This window comes from Panulirus ornatus, chromosome 2, assembly GCF_036320965.1.
Source record: "Panulirus ornatus isolate Po-2019 chromosome 2, ASM3632096v1, whole genome shotgun sequence".
Classification (NCBI taxonomy): domain Eukaryota; kingdom Metazoa; phylum Arthropoda; class Malacostraca; order Decapoda; family Palinuridae; genus Panulirus; species Panulirus ornatus.
In genome coordinates this window covers 79,868,761-79,893,543 of record NC_092225.1, presented here as the reverse complement: position 1 = coordinate 79,893,543, position 24,783 = coordinate 79,868,761, and the positions used below count along the sequence as shown (strand labels likewise).

The window sequence follows — 24,783 nt, the reverse complement described above, 5'->3', positions numbered from 1 at the left end:
CCCCATACACATGTATATACATATGTCCACACACGCAAAATATACATACCTACACAGCTTTCCATGGTTTACCCCAGACGCTTCACATGCCCCGATTCAATCCACTGACAGCACGTCAACCCCGGTATACCACATCGCTCCAATTCACTCTATTCCTTGCCCTCCTTTCACCCTCCTGCATGTTCAGGCCCCAATCACACAAAATCTTTTTCACTCCATCTTTCCACCTCCAATTTGGTCTCCCTCTTCTCCTCGTTCCCTCCACCTCCGACACATATATCCTCTTGGTCAATCTTTCCTCACTCATTCTCTCCATGTGCCCAAACCATTTCAAAACACCCTCTTCTGCTCTCTCAACCACGCTCTTTTTATTTCCACACATCTCTCTTACCCTTACGTTACTTACTCGATCAAACCACCTCACACCACACATTGTCCTCAAACATCTCATTTCCAGCACATCCATCCTCCTGCGCACAACTCTATCCATAGCCCACGCCTCGCAACCATACAACATTGTTGGAACCACTATTCCTTCAAACATACCCATTTTTGCTTTCCGAGATAATGTTCTCGACTTCCACACATTCTTCAAGGCTCCCAGAATTTTCGCCCCCTCCCCCACCCTATGATCCACTTCCGCTTCCATGGTTCCATCCGCTGCCAGATCCACTCCCAGATATCTAAAACACTTCACTTCCTCCAGTTTTTCTCCATTCAAACTCACCTCCCAATTGAATTGACCCTCAACCCTACTGTACCTAATAACCTTGCTCTTATTCACATTTACTCTTAACTTTCTTCTTTCACACACTTTACCAAACTCAGTCACCAGCTTCTGCAGTTTCTCACATGAATCAGCCACCAGCGCTGTATCATCAGCGAACAACAACTGACTCACTTCCCAAGCTCTCTCATCCCCAACAGACTTCATACTTGCCCCTCTTTCCAAAACTCTTGCATTCACCTCCCTAACAACCCCATCCATAAACAAATTAAACAACCATGGAGACATCACACACCCCTGCCGCAAACCTACATTCACTGAGAACCAATCACTTTCCTCTCTTCCTACATGTACACATGCCTTACATCCTCGATAAAAACTTTTCACTGCTTCTAACAACTTGCCTCCCACACCATATATTCTTAATACCTTCCACAGAGCATCTCTATCAACTCTGTCATATGCCTTCTCCAGATCCATAAATGCTACATACAAATCCATTTGCTTTTCTAAGTATTTCTCACATACATTCTTCAAAGCAAACACCTGATCCACACATCCTCTACCGCTTCTGAAACCACACTGCTCTTCCCCAATCTGATGCTCTGTACATGCCTTCACCCTCTCAATCAATACCCTCCCATATAATTTACCAGGAATACTCAACATACTTTGTATGTATATATATACATACAAAGACATATACATATATACACATGCACATAATTCATACTTGCTTCCTTTATTCATTCCCTTCGCCACCCTGCCGCACATGAAATGACACCCCCTGCATGCGCACGAGGTAACGCTAGGAAAAGACAACAAAGGCCACATTTGTTCATAGTCTTTAGCTGTCATGTATAATGCAGCGAAACCACAGCTCCCTTTCCACATCCAGGCCCCTCAAAACTTTCCATGGTTTACCCCAGATGCTTCACATACCCTGGTTCAATCCATTGACAGCATGTCGACTCTTAGTATACCACATTGTTCCAATTCACTCTATTCCTTGCACGCCTTTCACCCTCCTGCATGTTCAGGCCCCAATTGCTCAAAATCTTTTTCACTTCATCCTTCCACCTCCAGTTCAGTCTCCCACTTCTCATTCCCTCCACCTCTGACACATATATCCTCTTTGTCAATCTTTTCTCTCTCATTCTCTCCATGTGACCAAACCATTTCAATACGCCCTCTTCTGCTTTCTCAAACACACTCTTTTTATTACCACACATCTCTCTTACCCTTGTGTTACTTAGTCGATCAAACCACCATTATTATTATTATTATTATTATTATTATTATTATTATTATTATTATTATTATTATTGAAATAGTAATAACTATGATAACAATAATATTAGTGATATGTAATAACGTTGATAAAAGTGTGGAAGGAGAGAACGCTATCTCAGAGAGCATGGCTGTTTGAAGAAATGGTAGTTCCAACAATATTATATGGTTGCGAGGCATGGGCTATAGATAAGTAAGGTTGTACGAAGGAGGGTGGATGTGTTGGAAATTAAATGTTTAAGGACACTATGTAGTGTGAGGTGGTTTGATCATGTGAGTAATGAAAGGATAAGAGGGATGTGTGGTAATAAAAAGTGTGTGGTTGAAAGAACAGAAGAGGGTGTGTTGAAATGGTTTGGACACATGGAGAGAATGAGTGAGGAAAGATTGGCAAAGAAGATATATGTGTCAGAGGTGGAGGGAACAAGGAGAAGCGGGAGACCAAATTGGATGTGGAAGGATGGAGTGAAAAAGATTTTGAGCGATCAAGGCGTGGACATACAGGAGGGTGAGTGTTGTGTAAGGAAAAGAGTGAATTGGAATAATGTGGTGTACTGGGGTCGACGTACTGTCACTGGACTGAACCAGGGCATGTGAATCGTGTGGGGTAAACCATGGAAAGGTCTGTGGGGTCTGGATGTGGATAGAGAGCTGTGGTTTTGATGCATTACATGACAGCTAGAGACTGAGTATGAAGGAATGACCTTTTTTTTGTCTGTTTCCTGGCACTACCTTGCTGAAGCAACCGTAGTGATGCTGTTTCCTGTGTGGCTGGGTAGCGCCAAAAATGGATGGAGGCAAACGAGTATGAATATGTACATGTGTATATATGTATATGTCTGTATATGTGTATCAACATATGTATATATGTTGATATGTTTATGTACTTGTATGGGCATTTGTGTATACATATGTTTATACGAGTGGATGGACCATTCTTCATCTGTTTTCTGGTGTTACCTTGCTGATGCGGGAAATGGCAATCAAGTATAACAATAGAAAAAATATAATTATTGTTATTATTCGAAATGAAATGTTTAAGGACAATATATGGTGTGAGGTGGTTTGATTGAGTAAATAATGAAAGGGTAGGAGAGAGGTATGGTAATAAAAAGAGTGTGGTTAAGAGAGCAGAAGAGGGTGTATTGAAATGGTTTGGTCACATGGAGAGAATGAGTGAGGAAAGATTGACAAAGAGGATGTATGTGTCAGAGATGGAGGGAACGAGAAGTGGGAGACCAAATTGGAGGTGGAAGGATGGAGTGAAGAAGATTTTGAGCAATCTTGACCTGAACATATGGGAGGGTGAAAGGCGTGCTAGGAATAGAGTGAATTGAAACGATGTGGTATAACGGGGTTGATGTGCTGTCATTGGATTGAACCAGGGCGCGTGAAGTGTCTGGGGTAAGGTAAACCATGGAAAGTTTTGTAGGGCCTGTATGTGGAAAGGGAGCTGTGGTTTCGCTGCATAATACATGACAGCTAGAGACTGAATGTAAACAAATGTGGCCTTTGTTGTCTTTTCCTAGCGTTACCTCGCGTGTGCTGGGGATGGGGGGTGCTGTTTTATATGTGGCGGGATGGCGATGGGAATGGATGAAGGCAGCAAGTATGAATATGTATGTTCATGTACTTATATGTCTGCAAGTATGCAGTCTGTTGTGGATGAGAGAGCTTGGGAAGTGAGTCAGTTATTGTTCGCTGATGATACAGCACTGATGGCTGATTTGGGTGAGAAACTGCAGAAGCTGGTGACTGAGTTTGGTAAAGTGTGTGAAAGAAAAAGGCTGAGAGTAAATGTGAATAAGAGCAAGGTTGCTAGGTACAGTCAATTGGGAGGTAAGTTTGAATGGAGAAAAACTGGAGGAAGTGAAGTGTTTTAGATATCTGGGAGTGGACTTGGCAGCAGATGGAACCATGGAAGCAGAAGTGAATCATAGGGTGTGGGAGGGGGCAAAAGTTCTGGGAGCATTGAAGAATGTGTAGAAGTCGAGAACATTATCTCGGAAAGCAAAAATGGGTATGTTTGAAGGAATAGGGGTCCCAACAATGTTATATGGTTGCGAGGTGTGGGCTATAGATAGAACTGTGCGGAGGAGGGTGGATGTGCTGGAAATGACATGTTTGAGGACAATATGTGGTGTGAGGTGGCTTGATTGAGCAAGGAATAATAGGGAAAGAGATATGTGTGGTAATAAAAAGTGTGGTTGAGAGAGCAGAAGAGGGTGTTTTGAAATGGTTTGGTCACATAGAGAGAATGAGTGAGGAAAGATTGACCAAGAGGATATGTGTCAGAGGTGGAGGGAATGAGGAGAAGTGGGAGACCAAATTGGAGGTGGAAAGATGGAGTGAAAAAGATTTTGAGTGATCGGGGCCTGAACACGCAGGATGGTGAAAGGCATGTAAGGAATAGAGTGAATTGGAACGATGTGGTATACCGGGGTCGACGTGCTGTCAATGGATTGAACCAGGGCATGTGAAGCATCTGGGTTAAACCATGGAAAGTTCTGTGGGGCCTGGATGTGGAAAGGGAGCTGTGGTTTCGGTGCATTATACATGACAGCTAGAGACTGAGTGTGAACGAACGGGGCCTTTGTTGTCTTTTCCTAGTGCTACCCCGCGCACATGAGGGGGGAGGGGGTTGTTATTTCATGTGTGGCAGGGTGGCAATGGGAATGAATAAAGGCAGACAGTATGATTTATGTACATGTGTATATGTCTATGTATGTATATATATGTGTGCGTTGAGATGTATTGGTATGTATATTTGCATGTGTGGACATGTATGTATATACATGTGTATGTGGGTGGGTTAGGCCATTTTTTCGTCTGTTTCCTTGCGCTACCTCGCTAACGCGGTAGACAGCAACAAAGTAAAATAGATAAGTAAAATGTATATATATGTATATGTTGAAATGTATAGGTATGTATATGTGCGTCTGTGGGTGTTTATGTATATACATGTGTATGTGGGTAGGTTGGGCCATTCTTGCATCTGTTTCCTTGCGCTACCTCGCTAACACAGGAGACAGCAACTAAGTATAATAAATAGATAAATTGTTATTATTATTATCATTAATTCTGCATTATCACCATTATTATGTTATTATCAATATTATTATTATTATTATTTTTTTTTTTTTTTATACCTCGTCGCTGTCTCCCGCGTTTGCGAGGTAGCGCAAGGAAACAGACGAAAGAAATGGCCCAACCCCCCCCATACACATGTACATACACACGTCCACACACGCAAATATACATACCTACACAGCTTTCCATGGTTTACCCCAGCCGCTTCACATGCCTTGATTCAATCCACTGACAGCACGTCAACCCCTGTATACCACATCGCTCCAATTCACTCTATTCCTTGCCCTCCTTTCACCCTCCTGCATGTTCAGGCCCCGATCACACAAAATCTTTTTCACTCCATCTTTCCACCTCCAATTTGGTCTCCCTCTTCTCCTCGTTCCCTCCACCTCCGACACATATATCCTCTTGGTCAATCTTTCCTCACTCATTCTCTCCATGTGCCCAAACCACTTCAAAACACCCTCTTCTGCTCTCTCAACCACGCCCTTTTTATTTCCACACATCTCTCTTACCCTTACGTTACTCACTCGATCAAACCACCTCACACCACACATTGTCCTCAAACATCTCATTTCCAGCACATCCATCCTCCTGCGCACAACTCTATCCATAGCCCACGCCTCGCAACCATACAACATTGTTGGAACCACTATTCCTTCAAACATACCCATTTTTGCTTTCCGAGATAATGATCTCGACTTCCACACATTCTTCAAGGCCCCCAGAATTTTCGCCCCCTCCCCCACCCTATGATCCACTTCCGCTTCCATGGTTCCATCCGCTGCCAGATCCACTCCCAGATATCTAAAACACTTCACTTCCTCCAGTTTTTCTCCATTCAAACTCACCTCCCAATTGACTTGACCCTCAACCCTACTGTACCTAATAACCTTGCTCTTATTCACATTTACTCTTAACTTTCTTCTTCCACACACTTTACCAAACTCAGTAACCAGCTTCTGCAGTTTCTCACATGAATCAGCCACCAGCGCTGTATCATCAGAGAACAACAACTGACTCACTTCCCAAGCTCTCTCATCCCCAACAGACTTCATACTTGCCCCTCTTTCCAAAACTCTTGCATTTACCTCCCTAACAACCCCATCCATAAACAAATTAAACAACCATGGAGACATCACACACCCCTGCCGCAAACCTACATTCACTGAGAACCAATCACTTTCCTCTCTTCCTACACGTACACATGCCTTACATCCTCGATAAAAACTTTTCACTGCTTCTAACAACTTTCCTCCCACACCATATATTCTTAATACCTTCCACAGAGCATCTCTATCAACTCTGTCATATGCCTTCTCCAGATCCATAAATGCTACATACAAATCCATTTGCTTTTCTAAGTATTTCTCACATACATTCTTCAAAGCAAACACCTGATCCACACATCCTCTACCACTTCTGAAACCACACTGCTCTTCCCCAATCTGATGCATTATTATTATTATTATTATCATTGCTGCTTCCCACATTAGCAAGGTAGTGGCAGGAACAGATGATGAAAGGCCCTACAATGCACATGACATCAAGAATATTTTAATCATCATCATCATTATCGTTATTATTAATGCTAGCTGCTTCAGTCAGCCTTGTACCTAATGACAGTTTTCACCAAAGCTTTGATTGCTTTTTGCACTTTAGTGGCTAAGCATAGTCTACAGGAACACTACCCACTTTCTGCATGGTCTTCACCTCCCCTCACACACACACACACACACACACACACACACACACACACACACACACACACACACACACACACCCTCATATCCCTCCTCAGACCCTCATCCCCTGCATGGCCCTCCCCTTTCCCAATCCCCACCCCAAGCATTGCTCATCCCTGCCCCAATCACCATTTCTCTGACTCCCCACCCCCTGCCCAGTCCTCCCTTCCCCCAACCCCATGCCTTGCCTTTGCCTCCCCCAGATCTGACCCCTCTGCAAGATACTCCCTTGCACCAAGTTCCTATCCCCTGTAGAACTGCTATTCCCTTCTCTGAGCCCCCCTCCTTCCCTTTATAACCCTCCCATACCCACACCATCTCTCTGACCCACTACCTACTGCACAGCCCACTGCTCTCTGATACCCATCCCCCTAGCAGTCCTCCTCTTCCCGTGACTCACACCCCTTTGCATTGCCTTCCCATGACCCGAGATCCCTCACACCCTGCACATCCCTCTCCTCCCCAGACCCCCATTTCTTGCAGGGCCCTTCCCCTCACAGACCCCTTCTCATTGGTGGCCTGTCTGAATGCTGTGTTCAGCACAGGCCACCATGGCTAGACATGGTGACCTGTGCTTGACGTAGTCCATTACATATAGACTAAACGAGTATTATTTTCTGGGAATAATGTATTCCAAAGGTGTTTGAATTGTGTTGTACACTCATACCTAACATTTCTACCAAGTTTAAGCAATATTTCTAATGCCATTTTGGAGTTATTTGTATTGAATTTAGTCTCATAGGTAAATACTGTACTGCTGATTTGAATAACCAAACCAGTACTCCATTGTGGCAAGATTATTAATTAACACCAAGGACCTCTTCATCAGGGCTTCGTGCAGCTTCATGGCTCTGCTACAATCAGTAGTAGAGAATGGATGGACTCTTTCGAGGGAGAAGTTTTTTGATAGGATTTTATTTAAAAAATACAATCTTGCAGAAGCTGACTTTCCATTTGGCATAACCATGGGCAGTGGGAGTCTGTTAATGCTTTTCTTCATTTTGTACTGGGAAACAGAAAATTTTGACTTTTTTTTCGAAATTGTGAGCAACTTTCTGCAATCCACACAACTTAGAATTTAATTCTGTAAGCTTAGAACACTGTATTGTTTGACAATCATATATGTATAGCAAGGGTTTATGGAAAGAATGATGCTATCCATAGAGGAATAGCGAGATGAATAAAGTGGTTTAGTATGTAAGAGACATGGAATGACAATAGAGGAAGGAATTTTAAAAGTTATTCACACAGGTAAGACTGAATTTGTTTTGGAAATTCTTTTAAGAATCTTATAAGTGAATAATTTTATATGAGTGGGAGAGGGAGACTTTTAAGAGGAAAAATTTACTAAAAGTCTGTCGTACAATTATTATATTGAAAAGATAATGCTCTGTTATCTGAATGAACTTGATATGCGATGGATTTTGTTATTCAGGAGGATGCAGGCTGGAGGTTCATCACCGATGGGAGCGCCACCTGGTCCTCCTCAGATGGTACCCATGTCAAAAGTGGAACTAAGTCTTTCAGCCAAGTAAGTTAGATTGTGTTTTTGTAAATGCTTGGTCATAGATATACATAAGGTTTCTGGTTAGATTTTTCTGATTTCAGGGTACGTCGTAATCCAACGCAGTCAGATTTTCGAAGGACATTATTTGATAATACCTAAAAGATTATTATCTAAAAAAAAATTGTACAAATAGTATATGAAATTAGGAAAGATGATGAAATCACATTTGAATTTTTCTAATACATATGAAGGTAAATGAACAATTATAAGTAAACAGAAACTGAATTTTCAGTGATAGAAATATTTATTCTTTCAGAGACTTGAGAGATCGTGATGCATTGAGCAAGAGTGACCCTTTGTGCATTGTCTACATGAAGGAAACTGGACAGGATAGATTTTTTGAGATTGGCCGCACAGAGATGATCAAGGATTCACTTAACCCTCAGTGGATACGAAAGCTTGAGGTGGAATATAGATTTGAAGAACGGCAGGTAATTCTTCATGATTTATTGATTTCCTCACTGAAAGCTATAAACTCTCTCTCTCTCTCTCTCTCTCTCTCTCTCTCTCTCTCTCTCTCTCTCTCTCTCTCTCTCTCTCTCTCTCTCTCTCTCAAACATGCAAACCTCCGACAGCCAGGATTAAACTTGAGACCCCTGTGCAACAGGCGGGAGCACTACTGCTACGTTATGATCATAGCCTAGCGGTAGCGCTCCCGCTTGTTGCACAGGGGTCCCAGGTACGAACCTGGCTGTTGGAGGTTTGTATGTACTAGGAAAGTGTTCGATCATATGCACTTAGTTCCTATATATATATAGGAAGACAGTGGGAGACAGCGGCAAAAAAAAAATATATATATATAAATATATATATATATATATATATATATATATATATATATATATATATTTTTTTTTTTTTTTTTTTTTTTATACTGTCGCTGTCTCCCGCGTTTGCGAGGTAGCGCAAGGAAACAGACGAAAGAAATGGCCCAACCCACCCCCATACACATGTATATACATACGTCCACACACGCAAATATACATACCTACACAGCTTTCCATGCTTTACCCCAGACGCTTCACATGCCTTGATTCAATCCACTGACAGCACGTCAACCCCGGTATACCACATCGCTCCAATTCACTCTATTCCTTGCCCTCCTTTCACCCTCCTGCATGTTCAGGCCCCGATCACACAAAATCTTTTTCACTCCATCTTTCCACCTCCAATTTGGTCTCCTTCTCCTCGTTCCCTCCACCTCCGACACATATATCCTCTTGGTCAATCTTTCCTCACTCATTCTCTCCATGTGCCCAAACCATTTCAAAACACCCTCTTCTGCTCTCTCAACCACGCTCTTTTTATTTCCACACATCTCTCTTACCCTTACGTTACTTACTCGATCAAACCACCTCACACCACACATTGTCCTCAAACATCTCATTTCCAGCACATCCACCCTCCTGCGCACAACTCTATCCATAGCCCACGCGTCGCAACCATACAAAATTGTTGGAACCACTATTCCTTCAAACATACCCATTTTTGCTTTCCGAGATAATGTTCTCGACTTCCACACATTCTTCAAGGCTCCCAGAATTTTCGCCCCCTCCCCCACCCTATGATCCACTTCCGCTTCCATGGTTCCATCCGCTGCCAGATCCACTCCCAGATATCTAAAACACTTCACTTCCTCCAGTTTTTCTCCATTCAAACTCACCTCCCAGTTGACTTGACCCTCAACCCTACTGTACCTAATAACCTTGCTCTTATTCACATTTACTCTTAACTTTCTTCTTTCACACACTTTACCAAACTCAGTCACCAGCTTCTGCAGTTTCTCACATGAATCAGCCACCAGCGCTGTATCATCAGCGAACAACAACTGACTCACTTCCCAAGCTCTCTCATCCCCAACAGACTTCATACTTGCCCCTCTTTCCAAAACTCTTGCATTCACCTCCCTAACAACCCCATCCATAAACAAATTAAACAACCATGGAGACATCACACACCCCTGCCGCAAACCTACATTCACTGAGAACCAATCACTTTCTTCCTACACGTACACATGCCTTACATCCTCGATAAAAACTTTTCACTTTTTTTTTTTCTTTGTCGCTGTCTCCCGTGTTTGCAAGGTAGTGCAAGGAAACAGACGAAAGAAATGGCCCAACCCACCCCCATACACATGTATATACATATGTCCACACACGCAAATATACATACCCACACAGCTTTCCATGGTTTACCCCAGACGCTTCACATGCCCTGATTCAATCCACTGACAGTACGTCAACCCCGGTATACCACATCGCTCCAATTCACTCTATTCCTTGCCCTCCTTTCACCCTCCTGCATGTTCAGGCCCCGATCACACAAATTCTTTTTCACTCCATCTTTCCACCTCCAATTTGGTCTCCCACTTCTCGTTCCCTCCACCTCCGACACATATATCCTCTTGGTCAATCTTTCCTCACTCATTCTCTCCATGTGCCCAAACCATTTCAAAACACCCTCTTCTGCTCTCTCAACCACGCTCTTTTTATTTCCACACGTCTCTCTTACCCTTACGTTACTTACTCGATCAAACCACCTCACACCACACATTGTCCTCAAACATCTCATTTCCAGCACATCCATCCTCCTGCGCACCACTCTATCCATAGCCCATGCCTCGCAACCATACAACATTGTTGGAACCACTATTCCTTCAAACATACCCATTTTTGCTTTCCGAGATAATGTTCTCGACTTCCACACATTCTTCAAGGCTCCCAGAATTTTCGCCCCCTCCCCCACCCTATGATCCACTTCTGCTTCCATGGTTCCATCCGCTGCCAGATCCACTCCCAGATATCTAAAACACTTTACTTCCTCCAGTTTTTCTCCATTCAAACTTACCTCCCAATTGACTTGACCCTCAACCCTAGGGTTACTGTACCTAATAACCTTGCTCTTATTCACATTTACTCTTAACTTTCTTCTTTCACACACTTTACCAAACTCAGTCACCAGCTTATATGTCATTATCTTGTGGAGGCTAAGGTGAAGATTTGTATGGGTTTTCAGAAAAGAAGAGTGAATGTTGGGGTGAAGAGGGTGGTGAGAGTAAGTGAGCTTGGGAAGGAGACTTGTGTGAGGAAGTACCAGGAGAGACTGAGTACAGAATGGAAAAAGGTGAGAACAATGGAAGTAAGGGGAGTGGGGGAGGAATGGGATGTATATAGGGAATCAGTGATGGATTGCGCAAAAGATGCTTGTGGCATGAGAAGAGTGGGAGGTGGGTTGATTAGAAAGGGTAGTGAGTGGTGGGATGAAGAAGTAAGATTATTAGTGAAAGAGAAGAGAGAGGCATTTGGACGATTTTTGCAGGGAAAAAATGCAATTGAGTGGGAGATGTATAAAAGAAAGAGACAGGAGGTCAAGAGAAAGGTGCAAGAGGTGAAAAGGAGGGCAAATGAGAGTTGGGGTGAGAGAGTATCATTAAATTTTAGGGAGAATAAAAAGATGTTCTGGAAGGAGGTAAATAAAGTGCGTAAGACAAGGGAGCAAATGGGAACTTCAGTGAAGGGCACAAATGGGGAGGTGATAACAAGTAGTGGTGATTTGAGAAAGAGATGGAGTGAGTATTTTGAAGGTTTGTTGAACGTGTTTGATGATAGAGTGGCAGATATAGGGTGTTTTGGTCGAGGTGGTGTGCAAAGTGAGAGGGTTAGGGAAAATGATTTGGTAAACAGAGAAGAGGTAGTAAAAGCTTTGCGGAAGATGAAAGCCGGCAAGGCAGCAGGTTTGGATGGTATTGCAGTGGAATTTATTAAAAAAGGGGGTGACTGTATTATTGACTGGTTGGTAAGGTTACTTAATGTATGTATGACTCATGGTGAGGTGCCTGAGGATTGGCGGAATGCGTGCATAGTGCTATTGTACAAAGGCAAAGGGGATAAGAGTGAGTGCTCAAATTTCAGAGGTATAAGTTTGTTGAGTATTCCTGGTAAATTATATGGGAGGGTATTGATTGAGAGGGTGAAGGCATGTACAGAGCATCAGATTGGGGAAGAGCAGTGTGGTTTCAGAAGTGGTAGAGGATGTGTGGATCAGGTGTTTGCTTTGAAGAATGTATGTGAGAAATACTTAGAAAAGCAAATGGATTTGTATGTAGCATTTATGGATCTGGAGAAGGCATGTGATAGAGTTGATAGAGATGCTCTGTGGAAGGTATTAAGAATATATGGTGTGGGAGGCAAGTTGTTAGAAGCAGTGAAAAGTTTTTATCGAGGATGTAAGGCATGTGTACGTGTAGGAAGAGAGGAAAATATTTTTTTATTTATTTTGCTTTGTAGCTGTCTCCCGCGTTTGCGAGTTAGCGCAAGGAAACAGACGAAAGAAATGGCCCAACCCACCCCCATACACATCTATATACATACGTCCACACACGCAAAATATACATACCTACACAGCTTTCCATGGTTTACCCCAGACGCTTCACATGCCCTGATACAATCCACTGACAGCACGTCAACCCCGGTATACCACATCGCTCCAATTCACTCTATTCCTTGCCCTCCTTTCACCCTCCTGCATGTTCAGGCCCCGATCACACAAAATCTCTTTCACTCCATCTTTCCACCTCCAATTTGGTCTCCCTCTCCTCCTCGTTCCCTCCACCTCCGACACTTATATCCTCTTGGTCAATCTTTCCTCACTCATTCTCTCCATGTGCCCAAACCATTTCAAAACACCCTCTTCTGCTCTCTCAACCACGCTCTTTTTATTTCCACACATCTGTCTTACCCTTACGTTACTTACTCGATCAAACCACCTCACACCACACATTGTCCTCAAACATCTCAATTCCAGCACATCCATCCTCCTGCGCACAACTCTATCCATAGCCCACGCCTCGCAACCATACAACATTGTTGGAACCACTATTCCTTCAAACATACTCACCTTTGCTTTCCGAGATAATGTTCTCGACTTCCACACATTCTTCAAGGCTCCCAGAATTTTCGCCCCCTCCCCCACCCTATGATCCACTTCCGCTTCCATGGTTCCATCCGCTGCCAGATCCACTCCCAGATATCTAAAACACTTCACTTCCTCCAGTTTTTCTCCATTCAAACTCACCTCCCAATTGACTTGACCCTCAACCCTACTGTACCTAATAACCTTGCTCTTATTCACATTTACTCTTAACTTTCTTCTTTCACACACTTTACCAAACTCAGTCACCAGCTTCTGCAGTTTCTCACATGAATCAGCCACCAGCGCTGTATCATCAGCGAACAACAACTGACTCACTTCCCAAGCTCTCTCATCCCCAACAGACTTCATATCTATATATATATATATATACATATAAAGATGTTTTGGAAGGAGGTAAATAGAGTGCTTAAGACAAGAGAACAAATGGGAACATCGGTGAAGGGGGCTTATAGGGAGGTAATAACAAGTAGTGGTGATGTGAGAAGGAGATGGAGTGAGTATTTTGAAGGTTTGTTGAATGTGTTAGATGATAGAGTGGCAGATATAGGGTGTTTGGGTGGAGGTGGTGTGGTAAGTGAGAGGATTAGGGAGAAAGATTTGGTAAACAGAGAAGAGGTAGTGAATGCTTTGCGGAAGATGAAAGCCGGCAGGGCGGCGGGTTTGGATGGTGTTGCAGTGGAATTTACTAAAAAAAAGGGGATGACTGTGTTGTTGACTGGTTGGTAAGGATATTTAATGTATGTATGGCTCATGGTGAAGTGCCTGAGGATTGGCGGAATGCATGCATAGTGCCATTGTACAAAGGTAGAGGGGATAAAGGTGAGTGTTCAAACTACAGAGGTATAAGTTTGTTGAGTATTCTAGGGAAATTATATGGGAGGGTATTGATTGAGAGGGTGAAGGCATGTACAGAGCATCAGATTGGAGAAGAGCAGTGTGATTTCAGAAGTGGTAGAGATGTGTGGATCTGGTGTTTGCTTTAAAGAATGTTTGTGAGAAGTACTTGAAAAACAGATGGATTTGTATGTAGCATTTATGGATCTGGAGAAGGCATATGATAGAGATGCTTTGTGGAAGGTATTAAGAATATATGGTGTGGGAGGCAAGTTCTAGCTGCAGTGAAAAGTTTTTATCAAGGATATAAGGCATGTCTACGAGTAGGAAGAGAGGAAAGTGATTGGTTCTCAGTGAATGTCGGTTTGGGGCAGGGGTGCGTGATGTCTCCATGGTTGTTTAATTTGTTTATGGATGGGGTTTGGGAGGTGAATGCAAGAGTTTTGGAGAAAGGGGCAAGTATGCAGCCTGTTGTGGATGAGAGGGCTTGGGAAGTGAGTTAGTCGTTGTTCGCTGATGATAGAGCACTTGTGGCTGATTCGGGTGAGAAACTGCAGAAGTTGGTGACTGAGTTTGGTAAAGTGTGTGAAAGAAGAAAGCTGAGAGTAAATGTGAATAAGAGCAAGGTTATTGGGTACAGTAGGTTTGAGGGACAAGTCAATTGGGAGGTAAGTTTGAATGAAGAAACACTGAAGGAAGTGAGGTGTTTTAGATATATTGGAGTGGATCTGGCAGTGGATGGAACCATAGGAGCAGAAGTGAGTCACAGGGTGGGGAAGGGGGCGAAAGTTCTGGGAGCATGGAAAGATGTGTGGAAGGCGAGAACATTATCTCGGAAAGCAAAAATGGGTGTGTTTGAAGGAATAGTGGTTCCAACAATGTTATATGGTTGCGAGGTGTGGGCGATGGATAGAGTTGTGTGGAGGAGGGTGGATGTGCTGGAAATGAGATGTTTGAGAAGTGGGAGACCAAATTGGAGGTGGAAAGATGAAGAAAAAGATTTTGAGTGATCGGGGCCTGAACATGCAGGAGGGTGAATGGTGGGCAAGGAATAGAGTGAATTGGATCGATGTGGTATACCGGGGTCGACGTGCTGTCAATGGATTGAATCAGGGCATATGAAGCGTCTGGGGTAAACCATGGAAAGTTCTGTAGGGCCTGGATGTGGAAAGAGAGCTGTGGTTTCGGGCATTATTACATGACAGCTAGAGACTGAGTGTGAACGAATGTGGCCTTTGATGTCTTTTCCTAGCGCTACCTCACACACATGAGGGGGGAGGGGGATGTTATTCCATGTGTGGCGAGGTGGCGATGGGAATAAATAAAGGCAGACAGTATGAATTATGTACATGTGTATATATGTATATGTCTGTGTGTGTATAAACTTGTGTACATTGAGATGTATAGGTATGTATATTTGCGTGTGTGGACGTGTATGTATACACGTGTATGGGGTGGGTTGGGCCATTTCTTTCGTCTGTTTCCTTGCGCTACCTCGCAGACGCGGGAGACAGCGACAAAGGAAAAGAAATAAAATAGATAAATATAAATATATATATATATATTATCCCTGGGGATAGGGGAGAAAGAATACTTCCCACTTATTCCCTGCGTGTCGTAGAAGGCGACTAAAAGGGGAGGGAGCGGGGGGCTGGAAATCCTCCCCTCTTGTTTTTTTTTTTTTTAATTTTCCAAAAGAAGGAACAGAGAAGGGGGCCAGGTGAGGATTTTCCCTCAGAGGCTCAGTCCTCTGTTCTTAACGCTACCTCGCTGATGCGGGAAATAGCAAATAGTTTGAAAGAAAGAAAATATATATATATATATATATATATATATATATATATATATATATATATATATATGTACAGAGCATCAGATTGGGGAAGAGCAGTGCGGTTTCAGAAGTGGTAGAGGATGTGTGGATCAGGTGTTTGCTTTGAAGAATGTATGTGAGAAATACTTAGAAAAGCAAATGGATTTGTATGTAGCATTTATGGATCTGGAGAAGGCATATGATAGAGTTGATAGAGATGCTCTGTGGAAGGTATTAAGAATATATGGTGTGGGAGGCAAGTTGTTAGAAGCAGTGAAAAGTTTTTATCGAGGATGTAAGGCATGTGTACGTGTAGGAAGAGAGGAAAGTGATTGGTTCTCAGTGAATGTAGGTTTGCGGCAGGGGTGTGTGATGTCTCCATGGTTGTTTAATTTGTTTATGGATGGGGTTGTTAGGGAGGTAAATGCAAGAGTTTTGGAAAGAGGGGCAAGTATGAAGTCTGTTGGGGATGAGAGAGCTTGGGAAGTGAGTCAGTTGTTGTTCGCTGATGATACAGCGCTGGTGGCTGATTCATGTGAGAAACTGCAGAAGCTGGTGACTGAGTTTGGTAAAGTGTGTGGAAGAAGAAAGTTAAGAGTAAATGTGAATAAGAGCAAGGTTATTAGGTACAGTAGGGTTGAGGGTCAAGTCAATTGGGAGGTGAGTTTGAATGGAGAAAAACTGGAGGAAGTGAAGTGTTTTAGATATCTGGGAGTGGATCTGTCAGCGGATGGAACCATGGAAGCGGAAGTGGATCATAGGGTGGGGGAGGGGGCGAAAATTTTGGGAGCCTTGAAAAATGTGTGGAAGTCGAGAACATTATCTCGGAAAGCAAAAATGGGTATGTTTGAAGGAATAGTGGTTCCAACAATGCTGTATGGTTGCGAGGCGTGGGCTATGGATAGAGTTGTGCGCAGGAGGGTGGATGTGCTGGAAATGAGATGTTTGAGGACAATGTGTGGTGTGAGGTGGTTTGATCGAGTAAGTAACGTAAGGGTAAGAGAGATGTGTGGAAATAAAAAGAGCGTGGTTGAGAGAGCAGAAGAGGGTGTTTTGAAATGGTTTGGGCACATGGAGAGAATGAGTGAGGAAAGATTGACCAAGAGGATATATGTGTCGGAGGTGGAGGGAACGAGGAGAAGAGGGAGACCAAATTGGAGGTGGAAAGATGGAGTGAAAAAGATTTTGTGTGATCGGGGCCTGAACATGCAGGAGGGTGAAAGGAGGGCAAGGAATAGAGTGAATTGGAGCGATGTGGTATACAGGGGTTGACGTGCTGTCAGTGGATTGAATCAAGGCATGTGAAGCGTCTGGGGTAAACCATGGAAAGCTGTGTAGGTATGTATATTTGCGTGTGTGGACGTGTGTATGTACATGTGTATGGGGGGGGGGTTGGGCCATTTCTTTCGTCTGTTTCCTTGCGCTACCTCGCAAACGCGGGAGACAGCGACAAAGTATAAAAGAAAAAAAATATATATATATATATATATATATATATATATATATATATATTATATATATATCAGGAATTTGTTTAATCAACCCTTGGGCCCCCCTATATGTATGCACATAGGGAAGGAAAAGGTAAAAACCTGGGCAATTTAAAGGCATTTTTTTATTTTTCCCAAATTCAAGGAAATTATTACAAAGTTTAGAAGTCCTCTTGGCCCTTTGGGAAGATTTTTCAGGGACTAAGGCCCATATGATCCCCTTTCCCTTTTAAACAAATTTTAAAGGATGAAATTTATAGATACTCTAAGCTTCTTTTGATAGAGCTTTTCTGTGCTCCACTGTTTTGTACATTAAAAAAATTTTGTGTGCAGGGGGTTGTAAAAGAGGACTTGGGGAATTCTTGCAAACCCCTTTGCGGGAAAAATGCTTTTATATTTGCCCTTTACCTTTAAGACTTAAAAACCGGGGGAATTTTTCCCAAAAAATAAAACCCCTTTTTTAGCAGGTTTAATTTTTAATTTTCAATTTTTTTAAATTTTGTTTTCGGTATCTTTTAAATTTTTTGTGAAAACTCTGGGGTTTTTCTTTGATGGCACTAATTTGTTAAGGGATTTTTCTTTTTTTTCCAGGGAATTTTTTTGTTTGTTGGTTGAAGAAATGTCCCCCAAGCACTTTTTTAATCTGCCCTCCAGATTTAAATTAGATACCCCCTGCTTTGCCCCATTTTAAAAAAACTTCTAAAGGGGGGAAAATCAGCAGTGATTCTGTGACATTTTAATCTAAAAACCCCTTGTGGTTGCTATGTATTTGGGAATGCAATTAACCCTTATTTTGCGCTTAAAAGGGCATTTCCGTAAAAAGGGGTAAAACCCACAAAAGGCCCCGGGAAAACCCAAAAGAAAGGGAATTTTGGTCAGGGTGGTACTAGTACCCCCATGTCTTTAGTTTTATGAAATTTTTTTCCTCTTTTTTCATATCTTTTTTGTTTTTGTTGACTCATGGAGCTCCTTTCTTTAAAGAGAAAAGTAGGTTCTGGGGAAAATAAAAAAAACTTTTTCTCTACAAGGGTTGGCCCCTGCAAGTTTGTTTTAAAAAAACTTTTTTTGGTGCTAATAGTGCCCAGCCTGGGTAGACACCAAGTATGGGTTAACTCATTCGAAATGATTTGTTCTGTGATTTTCCATTTTTTGTAAATCGGGCAGGAGAACCCTTTTAAAAGGGAAATTAGCTGACATCATGACAAAATTTGGTCTTGATAGGGGTGGGGAATTCATACGAATTCACCAAAAAACCCTTGGGGATGGGAGGGTTCCAGCCCCCCTTTAAGTAAGGACTTTTTTTAAACCCAATAATAAGGCTCTGCCTCTACGGAAAAATTTTTTCATTCTTCTTCATAACCTTTTTTCCGGGTACTTTTTATTTACTTTAGTTTTTTTGGTTAAACAAAAACCCTTTTTTTTGTGAATATTGACTTAAAAAACTGGGCAATCTTCACTTGTTTTTCTTTTTGACCCCATTCAAAATTTTTGATTCTAGTTGTCAAAATCAGGCTTAGCTAGTGTTTTGCTTATAAAGAGTTTTTTCAGGTTTTTTTTTTGGAAAAAAAAACCTGATAAGTTATTTTTTTTCATGCTGTAAAAATCGAAAACATTTGATGAATCAATGTAATATTCTCTAAAAACCCTTTAAAAACCCCTCCCCTTTTTCTGCGTCATTTAAAAAATTTCTGTTTTTTTGTGAATTTTTAAATTTGCAACTTGTTTTGAATCCACTCTTTTGCAAATTTTCCCCCCCCCCCCTTGTTGATATCTTTTGGGAATGGGTTTTTCCCTTAATACGGGATGTAAAAAAAACCAATAAAATTTTCTTTTCCCAACGGGTTTTAAGTGTGAGTGCCCGTAGCAGCGGGTTTAACCAAAGCACGGAGACCGGGTTATAGTGGGGGGTTGTTTTGAATGCAAAGGGGAGAAGAAATGTGGCAGTAGGGGGTACGGGCGTGTAAATGAGGTGTTCGTTTTTGTAAATGGAAATGGTGAAGGCTTGTGGATCTGTGTGTTTAAAAAAGATCTGATGTTTGGGGAAATACCGGGTTTTTAAAAAAAGAGAGGATTACATAAGTAAAATTTAAGGGGGAAAGGGGGGGAAAGGAATGGGTGTATTTAGGGAATCGTAAATGGATTGCCCCAAAAGATGCTTTTTGGCATGAGAAGGGGTGGGGGGGTGGGTTGATTAAAAAGGGGAAAGTAAAGTTTGGGATGAAAAAAGTAAAAAGTATTAGTGGAAGAGAAAAAGGGGAGGGCATTTGGACGTTTTTTTGCGGGGAAAAAAAAATTGAAATTGATTTGGGAGATGTATAAAAGAAAGGACAGGAGGGAAGAGAAAGGTGCAAAAGGTTTAAAAAAGGGGAAATGGGGATTTGGGGGGGAGAGAGTACATTAAATTTTTTGGGAGAATAAAAGATGTTCTGGGAAAGGGGGTAAATAAAGTGCGTAAACAAGGGGGCCCAAAAGGGAACTTAGGGGAAGGGCGCAAATGGGGAGGTGATAACAAATATGGGGGATGTGAGAAGGGGATGGAGTGGTATTTTTAAAGGGTTTTTTGAATGTGTTTGATATAGAGTGGCAGAAAAAAGGGGGGTTTTTTGGGCGAGGTTTGGGGTGCAAAGTGAGAGGGTTTGGGAAAATGATTTGGAAAAAAGAGAAGAGGTATGAAACTTTTGCGGGAAAATGAAACCGGGAAGGGAGCAGGGCTTGGATTTTTTTTTGCAGTGGGGAAATTTTTTAAAAAAAGGGGGGGGAAAAGTATTTTTGGGCTGGTTGGTAAGGTTTTTTAATTTTATTATTTACTCATGGTGTTGGGGCCGAGGATTGGCGGAATGCGTGCATAGTGCCATTGTTCCCAAAACAAAGGGGGTAAGAGTAGGCTCCCAAAATTTAAAAAGGGATAATTTTTTTTGAGATTCCTGGGAAAAATTTTATGGGAGGGTATTGATTTTGGGGGGTGAAGGCAAAGAAAAGAGCATCAGGGTTGGGGGGAAAAGCAGTGTGGTTTAGAAGTGGTAGGGAGTGGGGGTTTAAAAGGGGTTTTTTCTTTTTAAAATGGGATTTGGAAATAAATTAGAAAACAAATGGATTTGTATTTAGCATTTATGGGTTTTGGGGGAAGGATAGAAGAGGGTTATAAAAGAAGCTCTGTGGAAGGGATTAAGAAAATTGGTGGGGGGAGGGAAAGTTTTAGAAAGTTTTAAAAGTTTTTTTTCGAGGATGTAAGGCATTGTAGGTAGGGAAGAAAAGGGAAGTGATTGGGTTTTCAGTGAAAAGGAAAAATTTGCTGCAGGGGGGTGTGATTTCCCCCATGGTTTTTTAATTTTTGTAAAGGATGGGGTTTTAAAGGGGGGTAAATGCAAGAGTTTTTGGGAAAAAGGGGCAAGTATTTAAATCTGTTGGGGAAAGAGGAGCTTTGGGGGGTGAGTCAGTTGTTTTTTTCGCTGATGTACAGCCGGTGGCTGATTTATGTGAGAAAAAGCAGAAGCTGGGGATGAGTTTTTTGGAAAAAATGGTGGAAGAAGAAAGTTAAGAGTAAATGGAATAAAAAGGGAAGGTTATTGGTTTTCAAATAGGGTTGAGGGTCAAGGGCAAATTTGGGGGGTGAGTTTGAATGGAGAAAAACTGGAGGAAGTGAAGTGTTTTAGATATATTGGAGTGGATCTGGCAGTGGATGGAACCATAGGAGCAGAAGTGAGTCCACAGGGTGGGGAAGGGGGTGAAAGTTCTGGGAGCATGGAAAGATGTGTGGAAGGCGAGAACATTATCTCGGAAAGCAAAAATGGGTGTGTTTGAAGGAATAGTGGTTCCAACAATGTTATATGGTTGCGAGGTGTGGGCGATGGATAGAGTTGTGTGGAGGAGGGTGGATGTGCTGGAAATGAGATGTTTGAGAAGTGGGAGACCAAATTGAGTGGAAAGATGAAGAAAAAGATTTTGAGTGATCGGGGCCTGAACATGCAGGGGGGTGAATGGTGGGCAAGGAATAGAGTGAATTGGATCGATGTGGTATACCGGGGTCGACGTGCTGTCAATGGATTGAATCAGGGCATATGAAGCGTCTGGGGTAAACCATGGAAAGTTCTGTAGGGCCTGGATGTGGAAAGGGAGCTGTGGTTTCGGGCATTATTACATGACAGCTAGAGACTGAGTGTGAACGAATGTGGCCTTTGATGTCTTTTCCTAGCGCTACCTCACACACATGAGGGGGGAGGGGGATGTTATTCCATGTGTGGCGAGGTGGCGATGGGAATAAATAAAGGCAGACAGTATGAATTATGTACATGTGTATATATGTATATGTCTGTGTGTGTATAAACTTGTGTACATTGAGATGTATAGGTATGTATATTTGCGTGTGTGGACGTGTATGTATACACGTGTATGGGGTGGGTTGGGCCATTTCTTTCGTCTGTTTCCTTGCGCTACCTCGCAGACGCGGGAGACAGCAACAAAGGAAAAGAAATAAAATAGATAAATATAAATATATATATATATTATCCCTGGGGATAGGGGAGAAAGAATACTTCCCACTTATTCCCTGCGTGTCGTAGAAGGCAACTAAAAGGGGAGGGAGCGGGGGGCTGGAAATCCTCCCCTCTTGTTTTTTTTTTTTTAATTTTCCAAAAGAAGGAACAGAGAAGGGGGCCAGGTGAGGATATTCCCTCAGAGGCTCAGTCCTCTGTTCTTAACGCTACCTCGCTGATGCGGGAAATAGCAAGTAGTTTGAAAGAAAGAAAATATATATATATATATATATATATATATATATATATGTACAGAGCATCAGATTGGGGAAGAGCAGTGCGGTTTCAGAAGTGGTAGAGGATGTGTGGATCAGGTGTTTGCTTTGAAGAATGTATGTGAGAAATACTTAGAAAAGCAAATGGATTTGTATGTAGCATTTATGGATCTGGAGAAGGCATATGATAGAGTTGATAGAGATGCTCTGTGGAAGGTATTAAGAATATATGGTGTGGGAGGCAAGTTGTTAGAAGCAGTGAAAAGTTTTTATCGAGGATGTAAGGCATGTGTACGTGTAGGAAGAGAGGAAAGTGATTGGTTCTCAGTGAATGTAGGTTTGCGGCAGGGGTGTGTGATGTCTCCATGGTTGTTTAATTTGTTTATGGATGGGGTTGTTAGGGAGGTAAATGCAAGAGTTTTGGAAAGAGGGGCAAGTATTAAGTCTGTTGGGGATGAGAGAGCTTGGGAAGTGAGTCAGTTGTTGTTCGCTGATGATACAGCGCTGGTGGCTGATTCATGTGAGAAACTGCAGAAGCTGGTGACTGAGTTTGGTAAAGTGTGTGGAAGAAGAAAGTTAAGAGTAAATGTGAATAAGAGCAAGGTTATTAGGTACAGTAGGGTTGAGGGTCAAGTCAATTGGGAGGTGAGTTTGAATGGAGAAAAACTGGAGGAAGTGAAGTGTTTTAGATATCTGGGAGTGGATCTGTCAGCGGATGGAACCATGGAAGCGGAAGTGGATCATAGGGTGGGGGAGGGGGCGAAAATTTTAGGAGCCTTGAAAAATGTGTGGAAGTCGAGAACATTATCTCGGAAAGCAAAAATGGGTATGTTTGAAGGAATAGTGGTTCCAACAATGCTGTATGGTTGCGAGGCGTGGGCTATGGATAGAGTTGTGCGCAGGAGAATGGATGTGCTGGAAATGAGATGTTTGAGGACAATATGTGGTGTGAGGTGGTTTGATCGAGTAAGTAACGTAAGGGTAAGAGAGATGTGTGGAAATAAAAAGAGCGTGGTTGAGAGAGCAGAAGAGAGTGTTTTGAAATGGTTCGGGCACATGGCGAGAATGAGTGAGGAAAGATTGACCAAGAGAATATATGTGTCGGAGGTGGAGGGAACGAGGAGAAGAGGGAGACCAAATTGGAGGTGGAAAGATGGAGTGAAAAAGATTTTGTGTGATCGGGGCCTGAACATGCAGGAGGGTGAAAGGAGGGCAAGGAATAGAGTGAATTGGAGCGATGTGGTATACCGGGGTTGACATGCTGTCAGTGGATTGAATCAAGGCATGTGAAGCTTCTGGGGTAAACCATGGAAAGCTGTGTAGGTATGTATATTTGCGTGTGTGGACGTATGTATATACATGTGTATGGGGGTGGGTTGGGCCATTTCTTTCGTCTGTTTCCTTGCGCTACCTCGCAAACGCGGGAGACAGTGACAAAGCAAAAAAAAAATAGATATATATATATATATATATATATATATATATATATATATATATATATATATATATATATATATTTTTTTTTTTTTTTTTTTTTATACTATTCGCTATTTCCCGCGATAGCGAGGTAGCGTTAAGAACAGAGGACTGGGCCTTTGAGGGAATATCCTCACCTGGACCTCTTCTCTGTTCCTTCTTTTGGAAAATTAAAAAAAAAAAAAAAAACGAGAGGGGAGGATTTCCAGCCCCCCGCTCCCTTCCCTTTTAGTCGCCTTCTACGACACGCAGGGAATACGTGGGAAGTATTCTTTCTCCCCTATCCCCAGGGAAAATATATATATATATGTATATATATATATACTTCCCACGTATTCCCTGCGTGTCGTAGAAGGCGACTAAAAGGGAAGGGAGCGGGGGGCTGGAAATCCTCCCCTCTCGTTTTTTTTAATTTTCCAAAAGAAGGGACAGAGAAGGGGGCCCTTTGAGGATATTCCCTCAAAGGTCCAGTCCTTTGTTCTTAACGCAACCTCGCTAATGCGGGAAATGGCGAATAGTATGAAAGAAAAAGATATATATATATATATATATATATATATATATATATATATATATATATATTATATATATATATATATATATATATATATATATATATATTTTTTTTTTTTATATTTTTATTATATATATATATATATATATATATATATATATATATATATATATATATATATCAGGGAATTTGCTTAATCAATCTTGCGCTCATATATGTATGCACATATGAAGGAATATGGTACACCTAGGCAGTTTAATGCATGATTTTATCTTCCATTCAAGGATAGTATTACTAAGTTTAGAAGTCCTCTTGGACCTTTGGGAAGAGTTTCAGGGACTATGTCCATATGATGCCCTTGTCCTTTACATAATAAGGATGTAATTATAGATACTCTAAGCTTCTTTTGATAGAGCTTTTCTGTGCTCTACTGTTTTGTCTCATTAAAAAAATTTTGTGATGCATGGGTGCTGAAAGAGGACTTAGGGAGATTCTTGCTATTCCCTTGCAGGGTAATGCTTTTATATTTGCCCATGTACCATTAAGACTTCAGAACCA

The 24,783-nt window shown here is 42.0% G+C and overlaps 1 protein-coding gene across 5 annotated transcripts in view; it reads left to right on the top strand.

Annotated features, from left to right (window-relative positions):
- Window positions 1–24,783, top strand: part of LOC139757524 (copine-8-like) — a 157,527-nt gene that overhangs the window by 13,520 nt on the left and 119,224 nt on the right. For all 5 annotated transcript variants that reach the window (XM_071678067.1, XM_071678093.1, XM_071678056.1 and 2 more), the window contains 2 exons: window positions 8,288–8,383; window positions 8,676–8,850. In XM_071678067.1, the coding sequence (XP_071534168.1) occupies window positions 8,292–8,383; window positions 8,676–8,850 (267 nt within the window). In that variant the 5' untranslated portion in view covers window positions 8,288–8,291. The remainder of the gene's footprint in view (window positions 1–8,287; window positions 8,384–8,675; window positions 8,851–24,783) is intronic.